General features: G+C 36.5%; 3 protein-coding genes and 1 pseudogene across 4 annotated transcripts; 2 read left to right on the top strand and 2 right to left on the bottom strand.

The window, feature by feature from the left end:
* Positions 1 to 8,981: 8,981 nt before the first annotated feature.
* LOC126630708 (probable phytol kinase 1, chloroplastic) lies at positions 8,982 to 12,643 on the bottom strand. The gene is made up of 5 exons (XM_050300858.1): positions 12,218 to 12,643; positions 10,318 to 10,385; positions 10,054 to 10,185; positions 9,836 to 9,951; positions 8,982 to 9,522 (listed from the first exon to the last, which is right to left on the bottom strand). The coding sequence occupies exons 1-5, from the start codon at positions 12,617 to 12,619 to the stop codon at positions 9,221 to 9,223; spliced, it is 1,020 nt and encodes a 339-aa protein (XP_050156815.1). The 5' UTR covers positions 12,620 to 12,643; the 3' UTR covers positions 8,982 to 9,220.
* Positions 11,087 to 11,205, top strand: LOC126630882 (5S ribosomal RNA; annotated as a pseudogene).
* Positions 12,644 to 14,102: 1,459 nt separating the features above from the next.
* LOC126629456 (probable U3 small nucleolar RNA-associated protein 7) lies at positions 14,103 to 20,309 on the bottom strand. 2 transcript variants are annotated; one of them, XM_050299494.1, is made up of 9 exons: positions 20,147 to 20,309; positions 19,618 to 19,718; positions 19,227 to 19,295; positions 19,055 to 19,144; positions 18,648 to 18,780; positions 17,681 to 17,799; positions 16,947 to 17,014; positions 16,082 to 16,130; positions 14,103 to 15,360 (listed from the first exon to the last, which is right to left on the bottom strand). In XM_050299494.1, exons 2-9 carry the CDS (start codon positions 19,669 to 19,671, stop codon positions 14,323 to 14,325), a joined length of 1,620 nt encoding a protein of 539 aa, XP_050155451.1. In that variant the 5' UTR covers positions 19,672 to 19,718; positions 20,147 to 20,309; the 3' UTR covers positions 14,103 to 14,322. The 2 variants fall into 2 exon arrangements, with proteins under 2 accessions (XP_050155451.1, XP_050155450.1); XM_050299493.1 differs by having other exon boundaries at positions 19,618 to 19,712; positions 20,147 to 20,281.
* Positions 20,310 to 20,563: 254 nt separating this feature from the next.
* LOC126629457 (SEC12-like protein 1) lies at positions 20,564 to 24,713 on the top strand. The gene is made up of 10 exons (XM_050299495.1): positions 20,564 to 20,811; positions 20,964 to 21,064; positions 22,022 to 22,154; positions 22,261 to 22,352; positions 22,751 to 22,850; positions 22,999 to 23,071; positions 23,159 to 23,279; positions 23,727 to 23,846; positions 24,093 to 24,163; positions 24,246 to 24,713. The coding sequence occupies exons 1-10, from the start codon at positions 20,626 to 20,628 to the stop codon at positions 24,440 to 24,442; spliced, it is 1,194 nt and encodes a 397-aa protein (XP_050155452.1). The 5' UTR covers positions 20,564 to 20,625; the 3' UTR covers positions 24,443 to 24,713.
* Positions 24,714 to 25,089: the final 376 nt, after the last annotated feature.

The following is a 25,089-nucleotide window of genomic DNA, read 5'->3' as shown; positions in this document are numbered from 1 at the left end:
ATCCAATGCAATAGGTGGGAAATTTTCTGGTGCTGGTTTAATCACAAATATAGTACTTTGGTAAAAAAAGAGTTAAAGACGGAGTTAGAAATTTATATCAGTACGTGTTGCGAGTATTGTGAGTTTGAATAATAAAATGAAAAACTCAACAATACATGAATATATAAAAGTTGCAATACTATTCATATATAGTATATATCTAGACAAAAACTTTACACGTGAATTAGATTCGTGTAATCTTCTTGATGATGAAATTTAAACAATTTCATTCACTATCAAGACAAAAAATCATAATTTTGCTCATGAGTTTCATGTGATTCATAGGCTGGCAGTTGGCTTTGTGTTTTAATCATGATTTTCATGTGTTATGCGTTATTCATGATGCTTTACTTAAAGATTGTAATTCTTAAATATCAGTAAAATGCTTTATGCCCCTTTGCACACCTTAGATTGTAGATTTATTTCTCCTATCCTTCTATATAATTTTTATAAATAAAAATATGGAGTAATTAGGTTTTCATCCTTATTTTTACTACTCTATTGATTAAAACCTTATTACTTTTCAATTTTTGATCAAGGTCCTTTGTATTAATAATATCATTAATTATTTCAATAATAAAATATTTTTTATTTCTAAATATATTCATTTAATATTAAAAATGTTACAATTAGTATATTTATATTTATGGCTAAATTTTTTATCATATATTTTTATTTTTAGTTTGTACCCATTTTTAATTTGCAACCCTTTTTTAATTTGTACCAATTTTCCTTTCAGTTTTAATTTGTACCCATATATTAATTTCTTTTTGTGCCCATATTTTTTTAAAGTTTTATTTGTATTGTACCCATATTTTTTTATTTATTTGTACCCATTTTTATTTTTGCTAAATGTACCCATTTTGAAGAATGTACCCATGTTTTGATACAATAATTTTTTGGTTATTTTTTATGAATGTACCCATGTTTACACACACACACACACACAATAGTATATTTATATTTTAATATTTTTAATCCCACAAATTATGGTTTTTTATTTAAAATCTCATTACTATAAACAACTATAAATTTTAATTTTTAATTTAAAAAATATAGTAACGTACATAGAAATAAATCATCAATTAATTTCAGGGACTTGGATCAAAAATTGAAAACCAACAAGGTTTCAGTCAAAGACTGTTCATAACTAGGGACCGCATCCAAAGTCTCCCTAAAAATATGAATCATATCCCCAGTTTATACCAATGCAATGTTGTCATACTACAAAATCAAACGCATAGGATGTAGACAGTTATTGGTATAATCTTGATTAAGATGCAGAAAACGTGTTCATATGAGTATATTTTATTGGAACCATGCAAAGTACCTCTTTAGTTTGATGCACGGATATCTTCCGGAATATATAAATATTGAATGTCGACAAATGACAGCCAAAGTTGATGTGCCCTTCTCTAATGCTGTCTAATAATTGTTTGTTTTGGGGCCTACTCGATCAGTAACTCAACTCAGCTAAGCTCGGTCGAGTAGCTTCTTCTTTACTATATAACATGGTTCTAAAAGATGTTACACATTAGTCGGCCGGCGAGCTCGAGCCTAGCGCCTATACTGCTAAGCGGGCTTAGGCAAATGCCTAGATGGGCTAGGTGAACTTAGTTAATTTTTTCATATATTATTTATTTTATCTACATAATTTGGTGGTCTAAGGAAAAAAAAAAACATTATCCAAATAATTCATATAACATATAGATATGTCAAACTTTTTAAAAGACAAAAAGCCCATGTAGTGGGTGGTTTCATAATTCAAAACCATGTGCCACTCCACCTCTTTCACATTCCCAAATGTAGAGTCCCCAGATCATCACACATTTTGACCCCTTGAAATTTGAAAAAACCCTTTCTATTATACCTTTTCATTTCTTCTTCTTCCTTAGCCCTTTCAGAGACCTTCCAGAACCTCAAACTGAATCAGTGAATCTGCAACTCGCGGCACTTCAGATTAAATGTTAAATACCCTCCCTATCTCTCTCTCTCTCTCTCTCTCTCTCTCTCTCTCTCTCTCTCTCTCTCTCTCTCTCTCATTTGTTCATGGACGGCAAGCTGCAGAAGATCGTCGAGGCTTTGCTGCTACGTACAACATCGAAAGTTTCAGATTTGTTGTGAGAGTTGCAACAAGTTTGGGATTTGCAGCCACTTATACTGTCGCCTAGTGCCGCCTAGAGCACCTAGGCAGCTTCCTAAATCCTCCCCGCCTTAATTAAACACTTTGGCCTAAATCGAGTCGGGGCTCCGCCGTCCAGCACCTAGCCGATTTTTAGAACACTGCTATATAATGTGAATACAATATATAAAGGGACAGTCCACTTTGCGACAAGGAACTTCACACACCTTGATCAAAATAATTGAAACGAAAAAGGTTTCAATTAAAGAACATTGGTGATTAGGAACTGCATTCAAAGTCTCTTATATATACATGTATAGAGATGAGAGGTTTTTTAGTGCAATAACACAAGTCAATCGGTACACTAAGCTTCATAATACTAGTATATAAACACCAAAAAATTTGATACATATTGTATCAACTTATGTTCCGATTACGCAGGAAAATCTCTCTATAAAGATGGTCTCTCAAAAACTGTATTGATTCATGGGCTGAACAGCTTTGACTGCCGTCTCGCAAGGTGAAAATTTCAAAGCGAAATTTCATTCGTAATTAATTACCTTTTAGACTTTAGTTGATGATGTAATTAACTAAGATAATTAAGGATCAAAAGTTTCATTAGTAAGAGGACCAAAAGTTGATACATGTTGTATGAACTTATATTCCGAATATGTAAGAAAATCTCTTCATAGAGATAGTCTCTAGAAAACTCTATTGATTCATGGGCTTCAGCTTTGACTGTCGTCTCTCAAGGCGAAATTTTCAAAGTGAAAGTTCATTCGTAATTAATTACCTTTTAGACTTTAGTTCATGATGTAATTAGCTAAGATAATTAAGGACCAAAAGTTCCATTAGTAAGAGGTCCATTCTTTTATAATTGTAATACGAAAAAGGTTTTTTTTTTATTTTTATTTTTTTATTTTTATTACCATCTCATGTAATGTTGAATACAACCTACATTGAAATATAATTTTAATTTATTTATGTCCTAATATGTAATGACAATTTTGACCTCGTAAAGTTAAAAAAAAAAAAAAAAAATTCTAACTTACACCCCAAATCACTTCTAGCATGTATATTCCAAGTTTATTTATTTTTTTAACTCTCGAAATCACTCTTACCTTTGTAGAATTAACCAATGAAACTATAAACATGTTGATTAAAAAAATTTATTGTTGACGAATGGAAGATGAAATCCACATTTCGGAATCTCAACAACATCAGTATCACTATAGTTGCATTATGAATAATATCCCTCGAAAAAAGTACGGTTGGTGAGGAGGATCGCACCTAATAAAGCCTAGCCATGTCGATTGCTGTCTTATTTTCTGAATATGATACAACTAGGAAGGAGCAGAGGCACAAACCCAAATCGGGTTTATGAATTTTTGCACTAGGAGGTATGCTTCCAGCGCAAACATGAATTTTTGTACTATGAGGAATGCTTTAAGCGCAAACATTATTGTACTAGGTTTATGAATATTTTTATATAAATTGGGTTTATGAATATTTTTATATAAATTGGGTTTATGAATTATATAGAATATTTTTAACATGTGGTGTGCTTCTTTAATCAACATTATTTGTGGCGTGGAAGAAGAAGAAGAAGAATTGTGCTACATCTTGAAGGTTCCAGTGTCTAGACCTTTGACAAACAAGAACAAACAATTGGGGAAAAAAACTATGACAAACAATTGGGACAAGTCCCTCTGCCTGCATTTCTATGTTGACAAGTTTCCTAGGACTCAATAACAAGTTAACTCTCCTCCCCGACAAACTGGATATCGCCAATCAGTCACCACGACGACCATGACTCACGTTGTCACGCAGCGGCACAACCATCGCCTCCAGCTCGAGAATTTCTTTAGATCCAAAATTTAAATTTCAAATCCCCTAAAGCTAGTTCCTACGGGTCCTTTGCTTTCCGGAGGATCCCTTGTAATCTAATTAAAGCTAATTTATGCGGGTAACAAACATAGGACTATACTAACTTTTAGTCCAGTCCACTCCACTCCACTCCATAAAGCCTAGTGATGACAAACTAACGCACCCTAAAAGTATTTAAAAGTAGCGCTTTTCTAATTCTCATTTTTCACATGAGAGGAAAGGGGTCATTATTCCTTCGAAATGAAAGGAAATGATCTGGGTTGACAGATGCAAATCTTTCTTTGTTCAACATGCTATACTTATACATAAGGTGGTTTCTTGCACATGTTATCTCACATTTTATTATTTCATCACATTCCAACACAAAATTCAACTTTCTTCCCTTTTTATGCTTAAAAACGAAACCAAGTACCAAATATTCCAGGGCGTATTCATTATTTTTCAATGATTTTCATATATTTAATTTCCTTTATGTGGACCTTTATTTGACAATCTATAAAGGTGTGATCTTGATAAGATGATTAGTTGATCCCGGTCAGTATTGGCCACTCTTATTTTATTTGGATAAATTATTTGCAAATCTTCAACATATATTATTGTATAAAGAGCTTTTTTTCTAGCATGTGAGAGATTTAAATTTGAAATCTCAAATAAAATATATATAAAATTATTGCATTAGAGCATCTTCAAAAACCTAGTTAAGGTTGTTTGGCTACTTTAATATAAAATGGAGAAAAATTAAGCCCTAAAGGGCTAGTTAAATGACTACATTAATAAAAACCGTCAATTTGGTGGCGCATATATAGGTCAAGTTGGCCTTACAATTCAAGGTCTCTAGTTGTTGGTTCGAGGAGTCTCTAGATTCAATTCAGGACGCCCTCCTTTTTTTATTATATGTTTCCCTGATCTATGAATAAAATCGCTATCGTATCTTCGTAAAAAATGACTAGTTATCTTAACTTTGTGAATAACAACTAACATATTTAGCTACACAGAGGGAGTGTCACATCTCGGCCCGGGTCCATCACATCCCGGGCTCGCTCCACCATCGTAGCACGATATTGTCCACTTTGGGCTTACTATTCCCTCACGGTTTTGTTTTTGGGAACCCACGAGCAACTTCCCAGTGGGTCACCCATCCTGGTAGTGCTCTGGCCTCCTTCTCGCTTAACTTCGGAGTTCCTACGGAACCCAAAGCCAGTGAGCTCCCAAAAGGCCTCGTGCTAGGTAGGGATGAAAATATACATTTAAGGATCACTCCCCTGGGCGATCTGGGATGTCACAATCCACCCCCCCTTTAGGGGCCCTACGTCCTCGTCGGCACACACGCGGCTAGGGATAGGCTCTGATACCAATTGTCACATCTCGGCCCGGGTCCATCACATCTCGGGCCCGCTCCACCATCGTAGAACAATATTGTCCGTTTTGGGCTTACCATTCCCTCACGGTTTTGTTTTTGGGAAGTCACGAGCAACGTTCCCAGTGGGTTACCCATCCTGTGAGTGCTCTGGCCTCCTTCTCGCTTAACTTCGAAGTTCCTATGGAACCCGAAGCCAGTGAGCTTTCAAAATGCCTCGTGCTAGGTAGAGATGAAAATATACATTTAAGGATCACTTCCCTGGGCAATGTGAGATGTCACAGGGAGAAAGTTAAATTTTTGCTAAACATTAAGAACTATAAAGTTGCATTTTTTGTGGGCTATTGTTGGAAGTGGCAGCTAGACAAATTAGTATTTGGATCATTTGACTAGCTATAATAATAAAAATTTAGCTAGTATTGTTAGAGATGCTCTTAAAGAAATTTGTTTCAAAGGACGGGGAAGGTGATTTAAACTTGGAACCTTTTTTAATGATTAAACAAAAACAATAAAATATCACTAAAACAAGTGCGGTTAAAAGGTTTGATTGCTAATATCTGCTTATACAACTGTATTCATTGATTAATTAACGAGTGCTGAACTAACTATGGTTTTTAATAATTTACTTAATGACTAATGCTAACATATCTCGTGATAAAAAAAATGCTAACATATCTCGACATAATTCTTTTTTACATGAAACGATAGAATATCATTTCATTGCTCAATACAAATAAATACAAGGGTGCCAATTGAGTAGATTACTTCAGTGACCAAAAAATTGATATAGAGTGAATTTGCACAAAAAAAACAAAGTAGAATACACCCTTATATGGCTACCTCAAACACGAACAAACAAAACGCCACCAATGTAGATCTATCACAAGATATGATAGTAGCAACGAACCCTTAGTGGCAACCACACAAGTAGGGGTGGGCACCATTCGATTCCGCCCGGTTCCACCCTCAAATCAGAACCGGAACCAGAAAATATCAAAGGTTCAGTTCGGTGTGGTTCCGTTTAAAACTATTACTAAAATAGTACGGTTCGATTCACGACGGTTTCGATTCGTTTCATGCCGGTTTACGGTTTGAAATACTAAATAATTTGAATACCAAACCAAAATGGTATTCAAAGTCTACTTGTTTTTTTCATGCTTGCATTTAAAAGGTTACAAACAAAACAAATCATTTTCAGATACTAAATCAAAACGCAAATGTGAACCAGAAAAATTCATATAAACATTTTGTTAAATGTGAACGGGTGAAGGGGAAGGGAGGACTGGCTGTGGAGGTTGGGGAGTGGTCAGTGGGTGACTGGGGGCGGTGTTTCGTGGAGAGGAATTGGGGAGGGGTCGAACACATTTTGTTAAATATGTGAGGATACTATTGCCATTTAGTAACCTTCATTAAATGGTTACCGCTCATCCGCATGTTGTGAAAAAAAGAAGAAGCCAGTTTTGAGAAGCTGCTTCGGCTTTTATGATTATTTTGGCCCATAATTTAGAACAAAAGCAGATTATTTTCATTTACCTAACTCATTTTGCAGCCCAGATTTTTTTTCACAGCTGCTTTTTGAAAAATTAAGTAAATCCCAAACCAGTACTTAGTATTGTACGAGGAAGTAGTTTTGCTAATGCAATGTAGTTCTCTTAGTCACCTACTATTGGATTTAATATCAAGAATTGAGAATAAAACATTAAGTACTGGTTTAGTACTGATGTGCTTTTATAAAAAATGGGTATAAAAAAATGTGAGCTCAAAAAAGTGTTTGGTAAATACTTAAAAACAGCTTATTTTCACAGTTTTGGGTTAAAAAAAGCTAAAAACGTGAAGTAACAAAAATGAGCTTATTCTCACAGCACATTAGAATCAATTTTTTTTTTTCAAAGCACAACAATATCAAATCAGCCCTAAAGCCCACCATTTATTCACTACCATTGATATCAAATTTAAGAATGAATGATAGTGTATTTCTTTATCACTTGGTAATCAAGAGAGCTTTTCTGTTTTTATTACATGTGATATAATTACTTTAAGCTGGATTACGGAGATGAGAGAGTGTTTGACAGGACACGGTGGGTCAAAGATGAAAACTTTATCTATCAAGGCCATGGACCACATGAGGAGAACATTTCTGTTTACTAATAATGTTAGAGATACCATTTAGCACTACGGTCTAGTATTCCTCTTCACTTGTAATTCAATTACCTTCAAATGTGAATTTGAACCAAATTATTGCTAGTCCATTGTAAGGCTAAGCTTACCCGTCCCCATAATATTATTTGTTAAAAAAAAATGCTAAAGATAAATCATGTTTTTTGAACTTTGGGCTAAGCAAAGCAACCCCAGGCTCAGGCAACAAGCCCAGCTGAACTTTGTAATGTCAAGCAATGTGGGTCGAATGCTTCCTAAAATTTTTGTTTTATTCAAAACCTACTCGCTACTCGATCTATATTTATGTATGTTCTTGAGAATAACAAAATAAGATGCGAGAAGATTTTCCATGATTTTTTCTTTAATACTAACAATTTTTTTTTGACAAAATTAATACAAATGATATTAGAGGTGCAAGAATCAGAAGAAAACTCGCTATCTGATCCAAACTTTTCGGTTTTGGAATTTCAAGATCCAATCTGACAACAACAAAATCTTTTCCCACCAAATGAGATCGGCTGCCCAATCCGCCAAAATACCAACACCAATCAAAATTGATCGGATCTTGAACACACATTATCCACTGAAAATTGTTAACAAAGACACTTACCCAAGTCAAAGCTGGTTGGTTTTGTGCTTTGCTGTATGTCTTTTGCTTATGTGTCCATAGAGCTCAAGGAATGTGGCTTGGAATATGTATGCAGTCGCAGTCCCTGCACAGCTGGATGACAGCTGCTCCCATAATCTCCATAGTAAGCAGGGCCCGTCTAAACATTTTGGAGGCCCTGGGCAAAAATTAAAATGGGGCCCACAAACCTACAATACACACAAAAAAAAAATTATGTTTTTCATGTGATTTTTTTTTCTTAGGTATTTGAATTTTTAATAATTTGAACAAGTATTTTTCTTTGTCGGATAATAAGTTCGTCGTATATAGAAAAACAAAGTTACATTGTAAAAGTGGTCATAAAGAAAAGAAAATTGTCATATGGTAAAAATACTAGTCAATCGAGCAATACTTGACGTCTAGTGTCTAAAGCATGGAACTTTAACAATTCAATTTTATGAGCAAAAGCCTTGTAGATTTGGTAGAAGTGAAAGTTCCAATTTTTGCAGAAGTTAAATTTGAATTTGAATGGATATAAAAATATGCGCCTCTAGTTAACCTTCTTGATGAATTAACCAAATTTTAGTAATTATAATCAAAGGTAAAAGAAATGAACAATTAAACAAAAATTAGTAAAAAATAGAAAGAAAAAGGCGTAACATTGATTCGAACCCGGGACCTCATAATTACTAGAAAACAATGCACCAGCACATCTAGTTAACCCTCTTGTTGAATTCAATTAACCAAATTATAAGATGGAAAAGAAATTAACAATCAAACAAGTAAAAAAGGAAAGAAAAAGGCACAGAGAATAGTTCGAACAAAACAGCTGACCTACTTGATGAATTAACCAAATTTTTTTTTTAAAATTTACACGCTTACAGAAACATATATAAATACACTATCCTAATAATTTGGGTGCCCCCGATTTTTTGAGGTCCCGGACGGTCGCTCTGCTGGCACTGGGCCATGGCCGGCCCGATAGTAAGGAATGAATCATCGAACCAGACGATATGGAATTTGGGAGATGAATTGGAGTAGAAGAAACAAGCTACAAAGAGAAAATCAAACATGCAGCCGCCATGCTTGCCAATGGAACAGATACGTTGTCATCTAATACCTCTGTAATTGGAAGAGACTCCACAAGTGTTGCCACCAAAGCAACGAACGCTACCTTTTCAGCTGTCTGGATCCAATTCAGTTCGAAATATCCCAGAAAGGAGTAATAATAGAGCATCCCCATGGAAATCAAGAACCCAAAAAGAAACATCGATATGCTACCAGCCCAACTCTTTTTTGGATTATAAGGGATCTTTATCGACCCAAACTTTCTCCCCATGATATCAGCAACACCTATAAAGTAAACAGAGAAACTGAAATGGTTATAATTGCACTAATGGAGGGAGGAAAATTAACGGGTTTTTCTTCCGCACCATGAGTTGTATACAACCACTCGTCTATCTCTCTCATCACATGAGATGTCCGGACCAGAGAGACAAGACCAAAACTTTCCAGCAACGGGTTCACTATGAGGGTTGCAGATATAGATAGAGAGAGTGGTAGTAAACCAGTTGCATGTAAGTTCTTCTTGAGAGACGGACACAATGGTTGTATGGAAGAATGATTAAGAGACGGGTGAATATGTTGGAGAAAGTTGAGGAGTTACCATCCCCGCCGCACATCATTGCCAAGGAGATCAGTCCAACGGGAGACTCGCGCCAAAACACAAGAGCACATAAGATCAATATGAGAACGTAATACAAAGGACCTCGAAGCAACTCCCTGCAGATGTGAAAACACAAGTCAAATATCACTCTGCCTTTATGAAAATAGACATGATCAGCTGCATAGAATAAGGTTTGATATTTAGAAACAAAAAATTACTTTGGGTTTCCTTCTCTCGTGACAGATTTGACGAGTCCTTCATTGGTGACCAAGGAGAAGCCGTGAAGAAGAAGCCTCAAGCAATTGACAAGGGGAACCACAGAGGCAAAGTAACGAGCATCGGTTGAGGTGCTATTCTAGGATTAAAGCGATGATCAGCTCAAGTAGTCAGGGAACCTTGTAGAACTCGCTGCCCGCTGGCAATATAAATTAATAAACAAGAAACAGTGCAAGAGATTTTGTGTCAAAAGAGCAAAAGGATACCTGAAAATTGGCCAGGAAAGCATGAAGAATATCCCAGATAATATATGCACCAATTTTCTGCTTAAATTCTGCATTCAAAGTAAGCAAAGAAGAACTATAAACAACATTGCATGCTACTATTGATTTAGGTGTACAATTTAAAGAGTAATGCTAGAGAGATGGGATCCCTCCATTGTCTCCAGCTCTCGTTTCATCAAAATTTACTTCTTTGTTTAGTTAACTCCATTAATTGATTAATTCCTTTATTTTCTCCATTGTCTAGCTTATAGTTTGGTTCACTCTTCCTGTATAAACATTGGGTTATACTTATGCCCCTTATGAACAATACCGAAGTTCCTCCATATCTTAGAATTAACGTTTCTCATTGTCCGCGTTTGGTATTGGAATCAATGGAACCCACTATATTCAAGGTATGTTCAGGAAGAAATGGAAAAGTTGTTCCCCACTCAAAGGTAAAAGATGGAATACTCGTTAAAGAAACATTAATTTCAATCCCGTCCAAAATGAAAGGATTAGAACGGGTAAGTTTTCTTTACGTCTAATCCCCTTCTAGGCTTCTAATTCCCTCAAAAGGAAAAGTTATTCGGAGGCAAATTGTCTGCCCTACTGTTTGGGTGCCCTTCCCATCCTCTCTTATTTGTGCAATCACGGTTAAGCCACATCAATATTTTATATTCTTATTACTTTTTGTCTTATTATCTCTATAAAAAAAAAAAATTGTGTGTCAGGTAGTCGACAGCCGGCACTCCTATCTTATGTCGAATCCTTGGGATGCGATCATACTAGCTCACATGCACCGGATCCCATCCAAACTCCGAAATTAAATGAGTTTGGATGAGAGTAGTACTAGGATGGGTGACCGCCTAGAAAGTCCCCGTATTGCATCCTCCCACAGCCGACCCCACTTGGTGGGAAAAGACTTTGTTGTGTTGATCTCTATAAAAGAAAATTAATATAAAATATTGTTGTGACTTAACCGTGACCGTACAAAATAGGAGGGGATGGGAAGGGCACCCAAACAGGAAGACAGACAATCTGCCTCCAAATTATTCAAGGCTTCTCTGCCCTCCCATTTCCCATTCACTCTCATCTCCTTTTATTTTGTGCGATTACGGTTAAGCCACATTAACATTTTATATTGATTTTTTTATAAAGATAATAAGACAAAAAATAATAGTAATATAAAATATTGACGTGGCTTAACAGTGAACACATTGAATACAACGGGTTATTCATTTTCTGACAGGCAAGACAACCATGCTACTATTTACTTGCTAAAAACAAACTCTGTATCACGTTGCTGCCAGTAAAAACAAGGAGAGAGAGAGTGTGTGTCACCAAAAGTAACTACTTTTCAGACTTTTGAACCTGTGTGCATGACCAACACTAGCAAAAATAAAAAAAAATGTTATTCATACCATGTTTTATATCACTTAAATGATATTTGATGTGAACAGTTATGAATTAATCAGATTTTTAAATTTAGTTTATTATTTAATAAATTAATAATTAAAAAAAACTAATTAATTAAATGATAATTATAACATACGAGGAGTATTTCTCCATCATTTCTTTAGGATTTGCCAAATTTTCAAATGGTATGACTGTCCACATGCCATTTAAAGTAGTATAAAAATATAATATAAATAACATTATTCGAAAATAATAGAATTTAACTTGGCTGCTGAAAGAATCAGCAGCCCCTGTTGCTTATGACCAATCATAATTGAACACGTATTCAAGTCGTGATTAAAAAATCACAACTTAAACATGTGTTGACTATCAGGACGGGCTGCTGAACAAGTCTCTCTCAGACTAAAATAAAAAATATTTTAAATGAAATGGAAAAGATAATGGTAAACAATACATGAAGAAAATTCATGGGAGGGAGCAAAATCACCTGTCGGAGAAGATTTCGCTGCGTGAGATTATCGAAGCAGAGGACGAGGCCGTAGGCGCCGGCGAGTACGACGGCGGTGGCTCCGGCGTCCTGCATGAGGCCATCGGCGGGGGCGGGTAGAGCGGACGCGGAGCGGGAGGGGCGTGGGGGAGGGTGCGGCGCACAGCGGAGAGGTGACTGTGAGAGGGTATGTGGTGGGGACTTGAGGGTGGTGGGGTTGTGGCGACGGCGCAGGATAGAGAAAACGGAGAGGTGGCGGAGAAGAGGAGTTGTTGGGGTGAAGGATAAGACATTCGTCATTAAACTGGATCGGTCGATTTGGAATCTGGATAGTGAGACTGGCTGACTAATTGTTGAGAACTTAAAGAGAGAGAAGTGAGAATTCAGTGTGGAGTGTTGCATTAATTAAGCTCAACTGTCTATACGGCGTAGGCCTATATTTTTAAATGACGAACCAGCCAATTTTAGAAAACCATTAACTCAAATTTAGCCCAATTGAAGCAAATTGGTCTCTTAAATCATCAAAATGTGTAGTTATAGTCATTTTTGTCAACTCCATCGTAATTCCATCAAAATGACTTATGTTGGAATGATCATTGCTACAATTGGGTTAAAGTTGAGGACGATTGCTATAATTGAGGTAAAGTTAAGATATCATTTTTTCGATTGGGTTAAAGTTGAGGACCATTGCTATAATTTTTTCATATTTGCCCCTTGATTTAGTCTCATGTGCGTGTCACATGACTTATTTTGACGAAAGTTCTAACGGAGTTGAAGAAAATGATAGCTGTACGTTTTGATGAGTTAAAAGACCACTAGTCATGTATATTTAATTGAGAGATCATTGCTCCAATTAGGTTAAAGTTGATGGACCATTACTACAATTTCCTCTTAGAAAATTGATGGTTCAATAAGATGAAAATGTATGCATTTTTGCTCACCACCATAACTATGATGCATGCTTACTATACACCTAATCATTTGCTATGTTTCTTTACACTTAACTCTAGTTAACTTTCACATTAAATTTTACTTTTTTAATTTTGAAAAAAAAGTTAACCAAGATCAAGTGAAATGACACGTTGCAGATGATTAGGTGTATAATTAGAATACACCAAAGTTTAGAATGGTGAGCAAAAATGCTCCCATGATGGACGACAATTTATATGGCACAAGGTCATCATCACGAGGTGTCTAATGCTAACGAATGAAGATACGTGAAGGAAAACATACGTATGTTTTTATTTCATTGGCACATAATGTCATCATATTGTTATACTCGTATTATTATGTAAGTCCTTCTCGAACTGATAAGTCTGTAAACGTGATTTTATTAGTTCTCGAAGTGAAAAGTCTGTAGACGGGATTTGGTCGTTTGGGCTTTTTTTAACTAGTGGATCGATAGTAATCTTTTTATTCGTTCTTTTTTCTGGTTCTCCTTATCATTCTCCGACGATGCACAGCAATCAGTACCACAAACACTTTAAATTTTGGAATGAACCATATGAATCTAAGGATTAAGCGATTTCTGATTGGGTTCAAATTTGAGAAGCATACATGATTAAAAAATAGCCCTGCATAAACCCACCAAAAGAATAGAGGCTAAAAAGATCAAGCAGGTGCAATGCAAGGCAGTGTCAGTGTAAAACTAGACTAGCTAATTCAATCCGCACAAATTCTACCGTGCTCCGGTGTATGGTATAGAGTTTCGGAGGGTGGAGAATTTTTGTTTCTGTATTTCTTCTAAACGTCCAAAGAATCTAATGGTTTAAAAGTTCGACGCATACCATGCTCCACAGTGCATGGTAGAAAAACCTTCCAATCCGAATAACCAGTAAACATTTCTCATGTCTCGGGTCCAAATCATTTCCTCTGCTCCGTGTAGTTTAGAACAATAATAACACATGTAATAAAATCAAACATTCCCTTTGGGATACAGAATTTCGAATGTTTATCTTCTTACAGAAAAGTAGAAGATTCCGATATATAAAATGAAGACAAAATTTTGCAATACATTCTACCGCTAATACAAAAATGAAAAATCAGTAATGAGTAACATTGAAATAAATAAAATACAACATAAAACGATACCTGGATTAGCACGATCATGTAGCTGCTTTCTTGCGAACAAACCGTTGCAAAGCCGTTGGTTGTTCTACTTGCTCACTTACTTTCTGCTTCTTCCTAGCCACTTGTTCTTCCTCTTTCTTTTGTTGTTCCAAGAAAGGCCTCTTGGCACTCACAATCATCTCTTGCTTCTTCTTGGCCCTCTTACTCGGCTTATTCCTCCCTTTTGTTTTCTTCTTCGGTTCAGTGACCTTGACAGCTTCCACAGCAGCTTCCATCTCTGCCTCTTTCTCCTCCTTTGTTCGCTTCTCTTTCCTCCTCTGAGTCTTTACGGTGCCAAGCTCTGTGGGATTCAACATGATTGTTTCAGGTGGGAGCTTATCGAGTAGAGAGTGCACTTCCTTCTCTCTTCTCTGTTTAGATGTTTCAAATGGATTTGCCACCCAGGTATCAAAGTTGGGTTCCCCAGAACCAGGAATCAGAATACTAGACCACCCCATGGAGTGCCCTATGCCCAGAACATCTTCATAAGGTCGAAACATCACCCTTCCTATTTGGTAACCTTTAATCATTCTATGGCCCATATAATTCTCGTAGTTCTGAGACCCAGAAAAATCTCCCAGGATCTGCACATATGAATTACACCCACGAGCAAGCAGACCTTTCTGACTGAAATCCAAAGTCGATGCATGGCCCGGTAAAGTTTGAATTGGCTCATCCTGAAGTTTCCTCAAATCCCAAAGCATGATTTTCTTCTCCTTCCCAGCTGTGGCCATGAGATGGCCATTAGGATGAAATGCCATCGCTGAGATGGGCCCCTTGTGACACAGCCTCTGGAGGAGGGGAGCAGAGCTTGTAGGTTTCCACATGGAAACCTTACCACCCGAATGACCCAAAGCAACAACCCCGTTGTAGGGGTTCACCTGCATCACATCAGTACGGCCTAAGCCTGTCCTGTAACTACCTATCATCCTGCCCATTGTTACGTCCTGATAACGTAGATGCCCAAATTTGTTTACTGATGCCAAGAGGAAGTGGTTTTTCAGAAATTGAAGCCTTAAAACTGCCCCATGTTCCTGTATGATAAGTATAACTTTAGTTCCATAACGATGCATCTGAAATCATTCAATTAACTATTAAGGGAGACAACACGATCACAAGAAACCTTTTGATCTGTCAGAATATTACACCCATGAGGAGCACTGATTCCTAGAACTGAAAGTCCAGAGCACAATTACACAAAAAAATCAAGGCAAATAGGCAACTGACTTTAAAGACTCTGGCCTATTTATGGAGGCTTCATTTCCTATTACTTGACATGGTTAACCTGATCTTCCTAAAAATTTACCTTAACCACTATATTCACAGAATAACAGTGCTGTTTACAGCAGCACATCACAGTTCAGAAAATTTCTTTTAGTTGTGAACTGAGGATAGAATACGCATCTATTTATGAAAAGACAAGGAATCACAGATTATGGTTTGAGAAAAGAAAGAATGTAGCAATCTTAAAATGCTTCAACTCTCACAGACCATCACAGACCTATCTGGAGAGCTTTAAAACTCTATTCCATCAATACAGACTCGTCAGAAACATAAGTCAAGAAATAATTGATTAGCCGGTTCATAATACGTACACTGTAATGAGAACTCAAACAGAGACATGCGAAATGAAAATTGCACTTGCAATATTTAGAGTAATTAATTATGTGTTACTAATAGTTGTGGAAAGGCTTTAAAATGCTTGCAGGACTGTGAGCAGTGTGTTGAGACAATCTGTTAAATACTTATACTAACCTTTAAGCAGTGAAGCTCAGTACCATCGCGATTATAAATATATGGATACCTGTCGTTAATTAAAATGGTTAGCCATACTAAATAAGAGAAACATCAATCTTATGTAGCACAACATTTAGGAAAACTTAAGAACAACATAAACTAGTACAGACTCCAGATACTGAATACAAAATGCGTGTTGCTTATAAATCTAACTCTTGTAAACATTCATGTTGCCAGACAAAATAAGCTGTACATGACCCAAAAAACCACAGTAGAGTGTAATGGGTTGTTAAGAAACATGAGTGTTATAATGGTTGAATAAGTCAGTAGGATGAGCCCTACAGAACTTTGTTCGGAAATAGAAGCAGAAGGATAACTGCGATGACAAAATAGTTTTGAGCAACATAAACCAAGCATTGCACCTGTATCATAGTATTGTAGTAGCAATAAGTTCAGAGTAAAATATTTTAAGCACTGCTAATTAGCAGGAAGAATGCCGCTTTGTGGAGATCATTGGCCAAAACAACTTAATTTGAATCCCACAACGAGGAAAAGGGCCAACTCAGTGTATGTAAAACGGGAGTAAAATTCATCATCACGCAACCACCAAGAATAGAAAAATGTGGTTGCAAAACAAATGTATAACTCACTGAACCAACATGTCAGTTGAAAAGTAGACAAGCAGGTTCTAAAAATATAGTCACCGTTTTTCTATACAAAAATAAATAAATACACATATAAGAAGGGGATATTGATGTTTAGCAATACAATCATGTGTAACAGAAGAAAATTTCCATTTATAACAGCCATTTCATAATCTACCCTGTAAATGTTGAACTATTACCAACATAAATAACATTAAGTACAGAAAACAGTTTTATACTTTTTCTGGGCAGCAGCAAAGAACAATTCGTTGTGCAAGAATGCCACATCACGCACTGTTTCTCTAACCTGAACAAAAACAATTGGGTAATCAGTCTAATGTTCCTGTCAAACCCTGAGTTACAAATAAAAGAAGCTCCCAACACTCCAGCATATTCTTAAACACAGAGAAAAATATGTTTCACACTAATCGATAGTTTGACTCAAAATGTAACAATCACACAACTTTCATACTACTTTCACATTTAGACAGTAGAAAACTCCAATGACATATAACCGATGATTTGACTCAAAACACAACTTTCACATTTAGACAATAGAAAACTCCAATGAAATTGAACCACTAATTTGACTCAAACCTTAACAATCACACAACTTGATAAGGTGCAAAGATTAATTGTTTAAAATATACTTGCATAATGAATTCCATTCTTTCTCCCCACAACTTTTATACAAACTACAGAAGGTAACTAGTTTCAACAAACAATAAAAACTTAAAATGCTTGTTAAAAAGTTCAGCATCCTATCTAGGCCATTAAATTCACCACTAATACATTCAAACTTCACATATGAAGACTAGGACATGGGAACACATCTAAATCAATACAGCAAGAGACGGACAATTTTGTGTTCAAGTGTTAACACAAGGTCACAACATCAGGCTGAGAGTATCTGTACTGAGTGTCAAAACTATAGTTTGGCTATTTTATCTTGAACTCATACTGCCCAAGTTACCTGAATCTCTCTGATCAGGCTCATATTTTTCATGTCTAGAATAGCCAGATGGCCCTTGCGTCCACCGACCGCCATATATCGACCACTTGAGGTGAAATCCAGCGTGTATGGACCGAGATCTGCAGTCAAGAGTTACGGTTCAGTTACACATATTAGAGTAATTTCAGTGATGCGGGAGCATTTACAAGGCATTCCCAAGATCAAGCGGGTAACCACCTTGGCTTGGGTTGTAGTCAGCTTTGGATTTTGGTTGCTTATCTTTTATTTGAATTTGTTTGCATTTTATATTCCGTTCACTATTGGAATTGGTAGATGAAAATTATGTCCCTAGTAGTTTTTTAAGCAGCCATGTAATAGTCAAGTGAGTTTTTGAGTATCCTGGACTGGCTCCTAATTAGGCAGTTCAAAATGAACAATTTAGGCATAGTTATCCAGACAAATCAGTACTTAATTTAAGCTCAAGCCTATGGATTGTAAGAAAGAATTCGTCTTACCAAAAATAACAGTTGTTTAGGTGGTTCGTATTACTAAATAAATTGGTGTACAATGAAGTGAATTAGACATCAACAATAACATGAAATGGAGTCATCTGCATGATAAGAGCTAATGCATAAAAAAGCAAGGAACTATCTGAGTCCAAGTTCAGGTCATTCCAAACCTAATTTTGCTTTAGGCCAGCTAAACCAGAATTTGCATAACTGATATGAGAAAGACACACAAGAAGATATAGTACATGACACCTCTCAACTTCAACAAGGTGAAGAATAAAGTTTCAATGAAAAATTCAGAAGGACTAGTTTTGTTTAGACCAGCTGAACCAAAATTTTCGTAACTGATAGGAGAAAGACACACCAGATGCAATCCATGCAAAATTTAAACTTCAATAAGGAAAACAACAAAGTTTTAACGAAAAACTCCGACCGACTAAAACATCATTAGAGATCAATAATAAGGCTTGGGTTTCAACCTGGTAAGACAATATCAAATTGACTTCTTGAGCTTAAGATATCTACTTCACGAGCAATTGATTCTTGTTTGATCCTCCATGTCTTCTCTATGCCTTCGGCCTCCAAATAGCCTCCCTCACTTGGTAGAAGCCACTGATAATTTTGATAAAAAACAAAACAAACATTCAAATCAATTGCTATCAATATTACATGGACTAAAAGAACAGGAGAAGCAAGATTTCATGTAGAAGATCGCTTGTATAAACTAAATCCAGTAAATCAGAGAAAAATGTAATACAACAGTACACAACTGGAAAAGAGAGTACAAAATCCAGTCTACTGCTTAAGCATGACTCTATGTAAGATTCTTTTCCCTTCCGTTAAAGTTTGAACAGACCAACATATCACATTAAGGAAAACAAATCACCTTCTCAGCCTTGGCAGCAGCGTGTGCAGATTTTCCATACAATTCTTCTCTAACAGCAAGTTGACCCTTCAATTTCTTATCTTTCAAGCCCTGAAAATACAAAAAAATCCAAGATGCAGTGACAAATAAACATGTATAAGTTTCATGAAAACTCAAAGTTTCTAGTCCATACCTCCAAATTTGCTTCTGCTCCTCTAAGAAACTTCTTCACTCTCTTATCTAACTCATCAGAAATCTTCTCCTGCAAATTAAGGTACTGCCCATTTTATTTTCTCATTCCCTTTTTAAGAAAATTATGTGCACATAAGAGCCTAAAGTTCGGCTCTCACGTTGGTGAGTTAATAGTGCAATGTACAAAAGGTGAGAGCTTAATCCAGAGCTATCATAACTAAAATAGCAAAATATCAAAACTCGAAAATCTCCACCTAATAAAACATCTAACAAACATATTTTCCACGAGATTGAGTAGAACATGACCGCAAGCAGATCTTGTGGGACCGCTACAAAAAATATAACCAGTTGATTTCCGTAATAAAATATAATCAGTTGATTTTCTCGCGTACCTGTTCCATTGCAGGCACAATGTCAATAGTGCCACCGTCTTGTTTCACACCCATCTAGCTTACAGCAGTTTCGTATCTTTCAAACGCAAAATACCCTGAAACTTGATGAGCAATACAATTCAACGACGACATTCAAATTTTATTTTTCCAAAGAAAAAAAAGATAAACTGGTCCACATAAATCTTTTAGCTTCAAAACCCACATCTTTCACGCGCCACACCCACAAACCAACCCAATTCAAATGGTGAATTTGTTATAAATGAACACTAAACGCACGAGAAAAACAACGGAGTTTGAGATAATCAAATTCCGGGATTTTTCGAGCATCGAAGGAATAGAAACCTTACCCCCATCACAAACGTAAGAAATTAAACAGAAACATAAGACAAAGAACTACGCAACAAGACACTAGAACATAACGAGCAAGCAAAAAACAAAACACCAAGATTGGAAATGTTGATTGGACATATCATCATCCAACAGTTGGTGTGCATTCTCTGATACAACGTTAGATGAACAAAAGCAATACCTCTATGACTCTGCGATTAAGTTGTTGCCGCTGAAGAGGGAGAGGGAAGAAGGATTTGGGCAACAGCGGTCTGGAATTTCCCAACGGAGAACCAGAAGAGAACGGTAGGGTTTTAGTATCGGTCTAGGGCAGGGGTTTTGGATAATGGGCCGTTCTCAAACTATCAATGGGCCATAATTGGGCCCAAGCCCAGAAATGTGTAAGGATAAAAGGAGTAGAATTTTGAGCGAATATCCATTACCGATACTTGGACAAAGGCGTTGACGTTGTTCCTCTTCCACCAACAACTTTGTCATCAGCATCACCGCCGTTGGTGTACGTTCGTACGTAGGACCCACAACGACAACAACGTGATCCTTTTCGATTTCGACCTTTTCATTCCTTCTATAAAACGACAACAACATAGTAATAAAACGATTTCCTGAATTCCTCCTTCTTCTTTGTTTCTCTGTCTCTCTCTATCTCAGAAATAGCATTGAATGGCGGGTGGTGGGTCCGAACAGCGGGGTCCGGTCACGTGCGGGTCGTGGATCCGGCGGCCCGAAAACGCCAGTTGGGTGGTGTTCGGGAGGTCCAGGCCTAAGGGCTCTTCTTTTTCTTCTTCGTCAGTTCTCGAGATCTTCTCCTTCGACCCCAAGACCACTTCTCACTCCTCCTCTCCCCTGGTCTCTCTTTCTCTCTCTAAAATCTCTGTGAATTGGGTACTTTTTGTTTTGTTTGAGGGGTTAACATAAGAGAGCTCAGAGCTCGAATGAAGGTTGGGTTTGACTGTTCTGTTGGGTGGGGTTGACTCTTTTGGTGGTTTGATTGTTTGTAGACCACATATGTGCTTGAAGAAGTGGAGGGTGATGTAGTTTCGATTGCGGTGCACCCAAGCGGCGACGACATCGTCTGCTCAACCTCCAATGGTGTCTGCAAGTGAGCTTCTCTCTCTTCTACTTATATTTTATATTTTATGTTTCCAAATTTACCAACTTTTTTGTTGCTTTATATCAATCCTACCGTTGTCGGTTCTGGGTTTCTTTTTCTTTTTTTTTTTCTTCCCCCAATTTGACTTATTTTTCGAATTTTCGATTTTGTCTGTTGTTTTTGTTTTATAGTGTGTTGATAATTAAATGATGATGATTAAATCTTGCTCTTAACTGTAATTAATCTTCAAATTTGATACTGAAATAGTATTCTTAGAATATTTAGGTTTGGTGAGTTGTTAAGATATTCAAAAGAGAAAAGCTTGTGGGGTCTGTTCAAATTTAGTATGTTTCTTATCCATGTGCCTTATCTACTCTTTCCAGGCATTTCTCATAGCTAAAAGCCTAAAACTTGTATCAAATAAAGGGCGAGTCTATAGATATAAGTTTCTAGTCAGAAATCCATCGCTTTAATTATGTGAAACAGTTAAGTGATTAGCTAGTGGTAGTAATTAGGACCTATATGGAAGTACTTTTAAGCTCAATGCGCTTTTAGATAACCAGAAACACTTCCAACATTGTTGTGCAGCAAAAGTTCAACGCGCATAAGGGTTAGAAAGCACCTGGAAGTGTTTTTTACCAAAGAATTTGAAATTTTGTTAAAAAATGGAACCTAAAGTTTATCATATCATTCACTACTTGAATGTTGAGATAAAGATGGAAGTGATTTTCACATGGTCATCGAATTGGATAAATCAAACGAAATCAACGGCCATGATTAAACAGGAGTGTGTAAAAGGCTAAAAATCCCTAAAAGTATACTATTATTGCTTCAAAAGGATTAACGGGGTCCGCTGAAGTTTTGTAGTCATATGTGACCACCACTAGTATTGTTTCCTTAACTTGGTACTGTGTCAATCCCTCCCATGCATCTAGCCATTGAATGAGGATTTTGTGGTGATTGCAGATTGTTTGAGTTATATGGCCAGGAATCAACTGCAAAGCTATTGGCAAAAGACCTACCTCCTCTGGAAGGAATCGGTCCACAGAAGTGTCTAGCTTTTAGTGTTGATGGATCTAAATTGGCTACTGGCGGTGTGGTAAGCAGTAAATCCTATTGTTATAATTTGACTTCTTGTGCTGCTATTTTAGTTATTTTTTATTTTTTTCCAAACATGTGTTTATTTATGTCCTAATCAACTATAGGATGGGCATTTGAGAATTTTGGAGTGGCCAAGCCTGCGAATAATCTTAGATGAACCAAAAGCGCATAACTCTCTGCGTGATATGGATTTCAGGTGAGAAACAAGCTTGTTTTGCTTATGCAGGACACCACCTATAAACAAAAAATAATTATAAACTCAGATTTTTTTTCATCTCGTTGCATTGGGATATGACTGTAAAAGAGTCGAGTATTTTAAACAATGTCAATGTAGTTACGTTGGAGAAGACCGTAACCTTTCTTGCAGTACTTATTTCACTAATCAAAGAATATCTGAACTCTCATTGTTGAACCATCTCAGTCTTGATTGAATCTAGTATAACAATTACGAGTTTGTAATTTAATGAAAAAATAATAGGCGCTAATGGATTTATTTTCTTTTGTTTATTGACTTAATTTTATTTGTAAGACGATTTCCATACATGTCCTATTCTAGATTTTGAATATTCCGATATTTTTCATATTATATTCTAGCCTAGACACCGAATTCTTAGCTTCAACATATACCGATGGCTCAGCAAGAATATGGAAACTGGAAGATGGTGTTCCTTTGACTACTTTGACTCGCAACTCTGTATGGATGATTTCTTTAATTTTTTAATATATTGCGGGTTTTATTTTATTTTGGCATAATATTTGGTTTTATTTTATTTTGGCATAATATTTGTTCTTTCTTCCTTTGGTCGGATCTTGGCCTAATGTTCAGGGTTTTATTCATGCAGGATGAAAAGATTGAACTATGTCGGTTTTCTAAAGATGGGACAAAACCCTTTCTGTTTTGCACTGTGCAAAAAGGTTTACTCTCTGAACTGTGAAGCAAATAATCTATACTGCTATATTATTGTTTCTTGACATCTAAATGTACTTGTATGAATCAAACAGGTGATAAAGCTTTCACAGCAGTTTGGGACATAAGTACATGGAGTAAAATTGGGCATAAGCGGCTACTTGAAAAGTCTGCTTCTGTTATGTCTGTCAGCAAAGACGGGAAATATCTTGCACTGTAAGCACTTAACTTTGCATTTGATCCTTTGTTTATAGTACTAGGCTTTATTTGACAATTTGTTAGACAACAAATTTCTCTGCTGGTGCATCGACTTGAAAGTTAAAGATTGCTGGTAGGTGGATACTTTATTGATGATTTGTTGACAATTATAACTTGATACACATTACACTCATATTGGTATGGTTACACATGTATTCATTCACTGTGCGAGCACACACGTATAAGAGGGAGGACACCATATTTTCAATCTGCTACTTATTTATTCAAAACCAAAGTATATGAATTAATTATTCATTATGTTCTTTCTTCGATTCTACGATGAGTAGCAAAACATTAGGGGAGAGTGTTCTGATGACTTGGTAAATTTGAGAATGCCACATGCATGTAACATGGTTTATGAGATCACTTTGGCTAATATGCACTTGTTTAATCTTAAAATTGAAGGGGAAGCAAAGATGGAGATATATGCGTGGTGGAAGTTAAGAAAATGGAAATTTGCCACTGGAGTAAGAGGCTACATTTGGGAACAGGCATTGAAACTTTGGAGTTCTGTCCAACTGAAAGGTAAGGCTTTCCAACGAGTTCTACACGTCCTGATTCTGTTGGTCTTCGCTGAACAACATTTGTGTTGATTCTTGATACTTTGCATTTGAATGAGTACTAACCCTTGCTTGTTACGTGTAATGCAATTCAACTTCGAGACGAGTCTTTGTGGTATATTTAGATTTGTATCTGTCACCTGAAAAAAATAATTATGTGCAATTTGCCCCCCTTTTGGTTCTTTTAGACTAACATATTCCTTGGTTTCAGGGTTGTGCTTAGTACTTCTAATCAATGGGGAGCTGTGGTGACTAAGTTAACTGTTCCAGCAGATTGGAAAGGTATATCTCTCCCTCTCTCTGTGTGTGCCCGTGTGCGTATGTGGTTGACAATTTTGTTTACCCTCTGTTTCAAAAAATGCAGAGTGGCAGATCTATCTGGTGCTGTTAGGGCTGTTTTTAGCATCCGCTGTCGCATTTTACATCTTCTTTGAGAACTCTGATTCATTTTGGAACTTCCCTCTTGGAAGAAATCAACCAGCAAGACCGCAATTTGGAGCATTTTTAAGAGAGTCTCCGTCTTCTGATGATAGAAATATTTGGGGTCCGGTGGATATGTGATGACTTATCATCCATTCTGTACAAGCCACAGGAAGTAGCATCGGCGACTGGACACAAACTACGCCAGTTATTTGAGGCCCGCAGAACGTATTCTTGTAGTGGTCTATGCAGAATTCACAGAAACGGAGAAGAGAAGCGTCTAGCTTTTCAAAATGCACATTTGATTTGTATTTGTCTTGGGAATCCCGGGGTTCTGTGAATGCATTTCGTGTATAAACTTTTTTCGTAAAACTAAGAGACGTTCTTGATTACGAAATTTTTTTTGAATTTTCTTCTCATATGTATGAGGGAGTGGACCGCTCACACCAGACTTACTGATGATCATCGGGTTTTAACTGCCTCGTGTTTTTTCTTTTCAGGTTGACCTATTTGAATTGACAATAACAGATGAGAAGTAGTAATATTTGAGAAGATGGATGGTCTAAGATGTGGAGATTGTTTTTGGTAATTTGAAAAAAATATTGAGAAAAAAAAATTAAGGGCTTGTGACTTAACTTCGGTTCTTTTTAATAGAGCAGGAAACCAATTTGTTAACACCTGGAAGTGCTTTGTTCTGAGTTAATTACACAAACTCCTTGAGACCGTCTTATTAAAAAAAAAACAAAAGAAGTTTATGAAATGAGTATCGCTGATGCTATCCACACAAC

The sequence above is a fragment of the Malus sylvestris genome, chromosome 7 (assembly GCF_916048215.2).
Source record: "Malus sylvestris chromosome 7, drMalSylv7.2, whole genome shotgun sequence".
In the NCBI taxonomy this organism is placed as follows: Eukaryota; Viridiplantae; Streptophyta; class Magnoliopsida; order Rosales; family Rosaceae; genus Malus; species Malus sylvestris.
The sequence above is the reverse complement of the archived record's forward strand: the minus strand, read 5'-3'. Positions and strand labels throughout refer to the sequence as shown.

Coding starts and splice junctions, on each gene's coding strand:
- LOC126630708 (XM_050300858.1), bottom strand. CDS start 12,619: ATGCAACACTCCACACTGAATTCTCACTTCTCTCTCTTTAAGTTCTCA. Junction 10,386..12,217: donor AGCGAAATCTTCTCCGACAG/GTGATTTTGCTC, acceptor CTTTGAATGCAG/AATTTAAGCAGAAAATTGGT. Junction 9,952..10,053: donor ACGAGAGAAGGAAACCCAAA/GTAATTTTTTGT, acceptor TCACATCTGCAG/GGAGTTGCTTCGAGGTCCTT.
- LOC126629456 (XM_050299494.1), bottom strand. CDS start 19,671: ATGGGTGTGAAACAAGACGGTGGCACTATTGACATTGTGCCTGCAATG. Junction 16,131..16,946: donor TTTGCTGCTGCCCAGAAAAA/GTATAAAACTGT, acceptor AATTAACGACAG/GTATCCATATATTTATAATC. Junction 15,361..16,081: donor CTGAGCTTCACTGCTTAAAG/GTTAGTATAAGT, acceptor CTTATCATACAG/GAACATGGGGCAGTTTTAAG.
- LOC126629457 (XM_050299495.1), top strand. CDS start 20,626: ATGGCGGGTGGTGGGTCCGAACAGCGGGGTCCGGTCACGTGCGGGTCG. Junction 20,812..20,963: donor CTCACTCCTCCTCTCCCCTG/GTCTCTCTTTCT, acceptor GATTGTTTGTAG/ACCACATATGTGCTTGAAGA. Junction 21,065..22,021: donor ACCTCCAATGGTGTCTGCAA/GTGAGCTTCTCT, acceptor TGGTGATTGCAG/ATTGTTTGAGTTATATGGCC.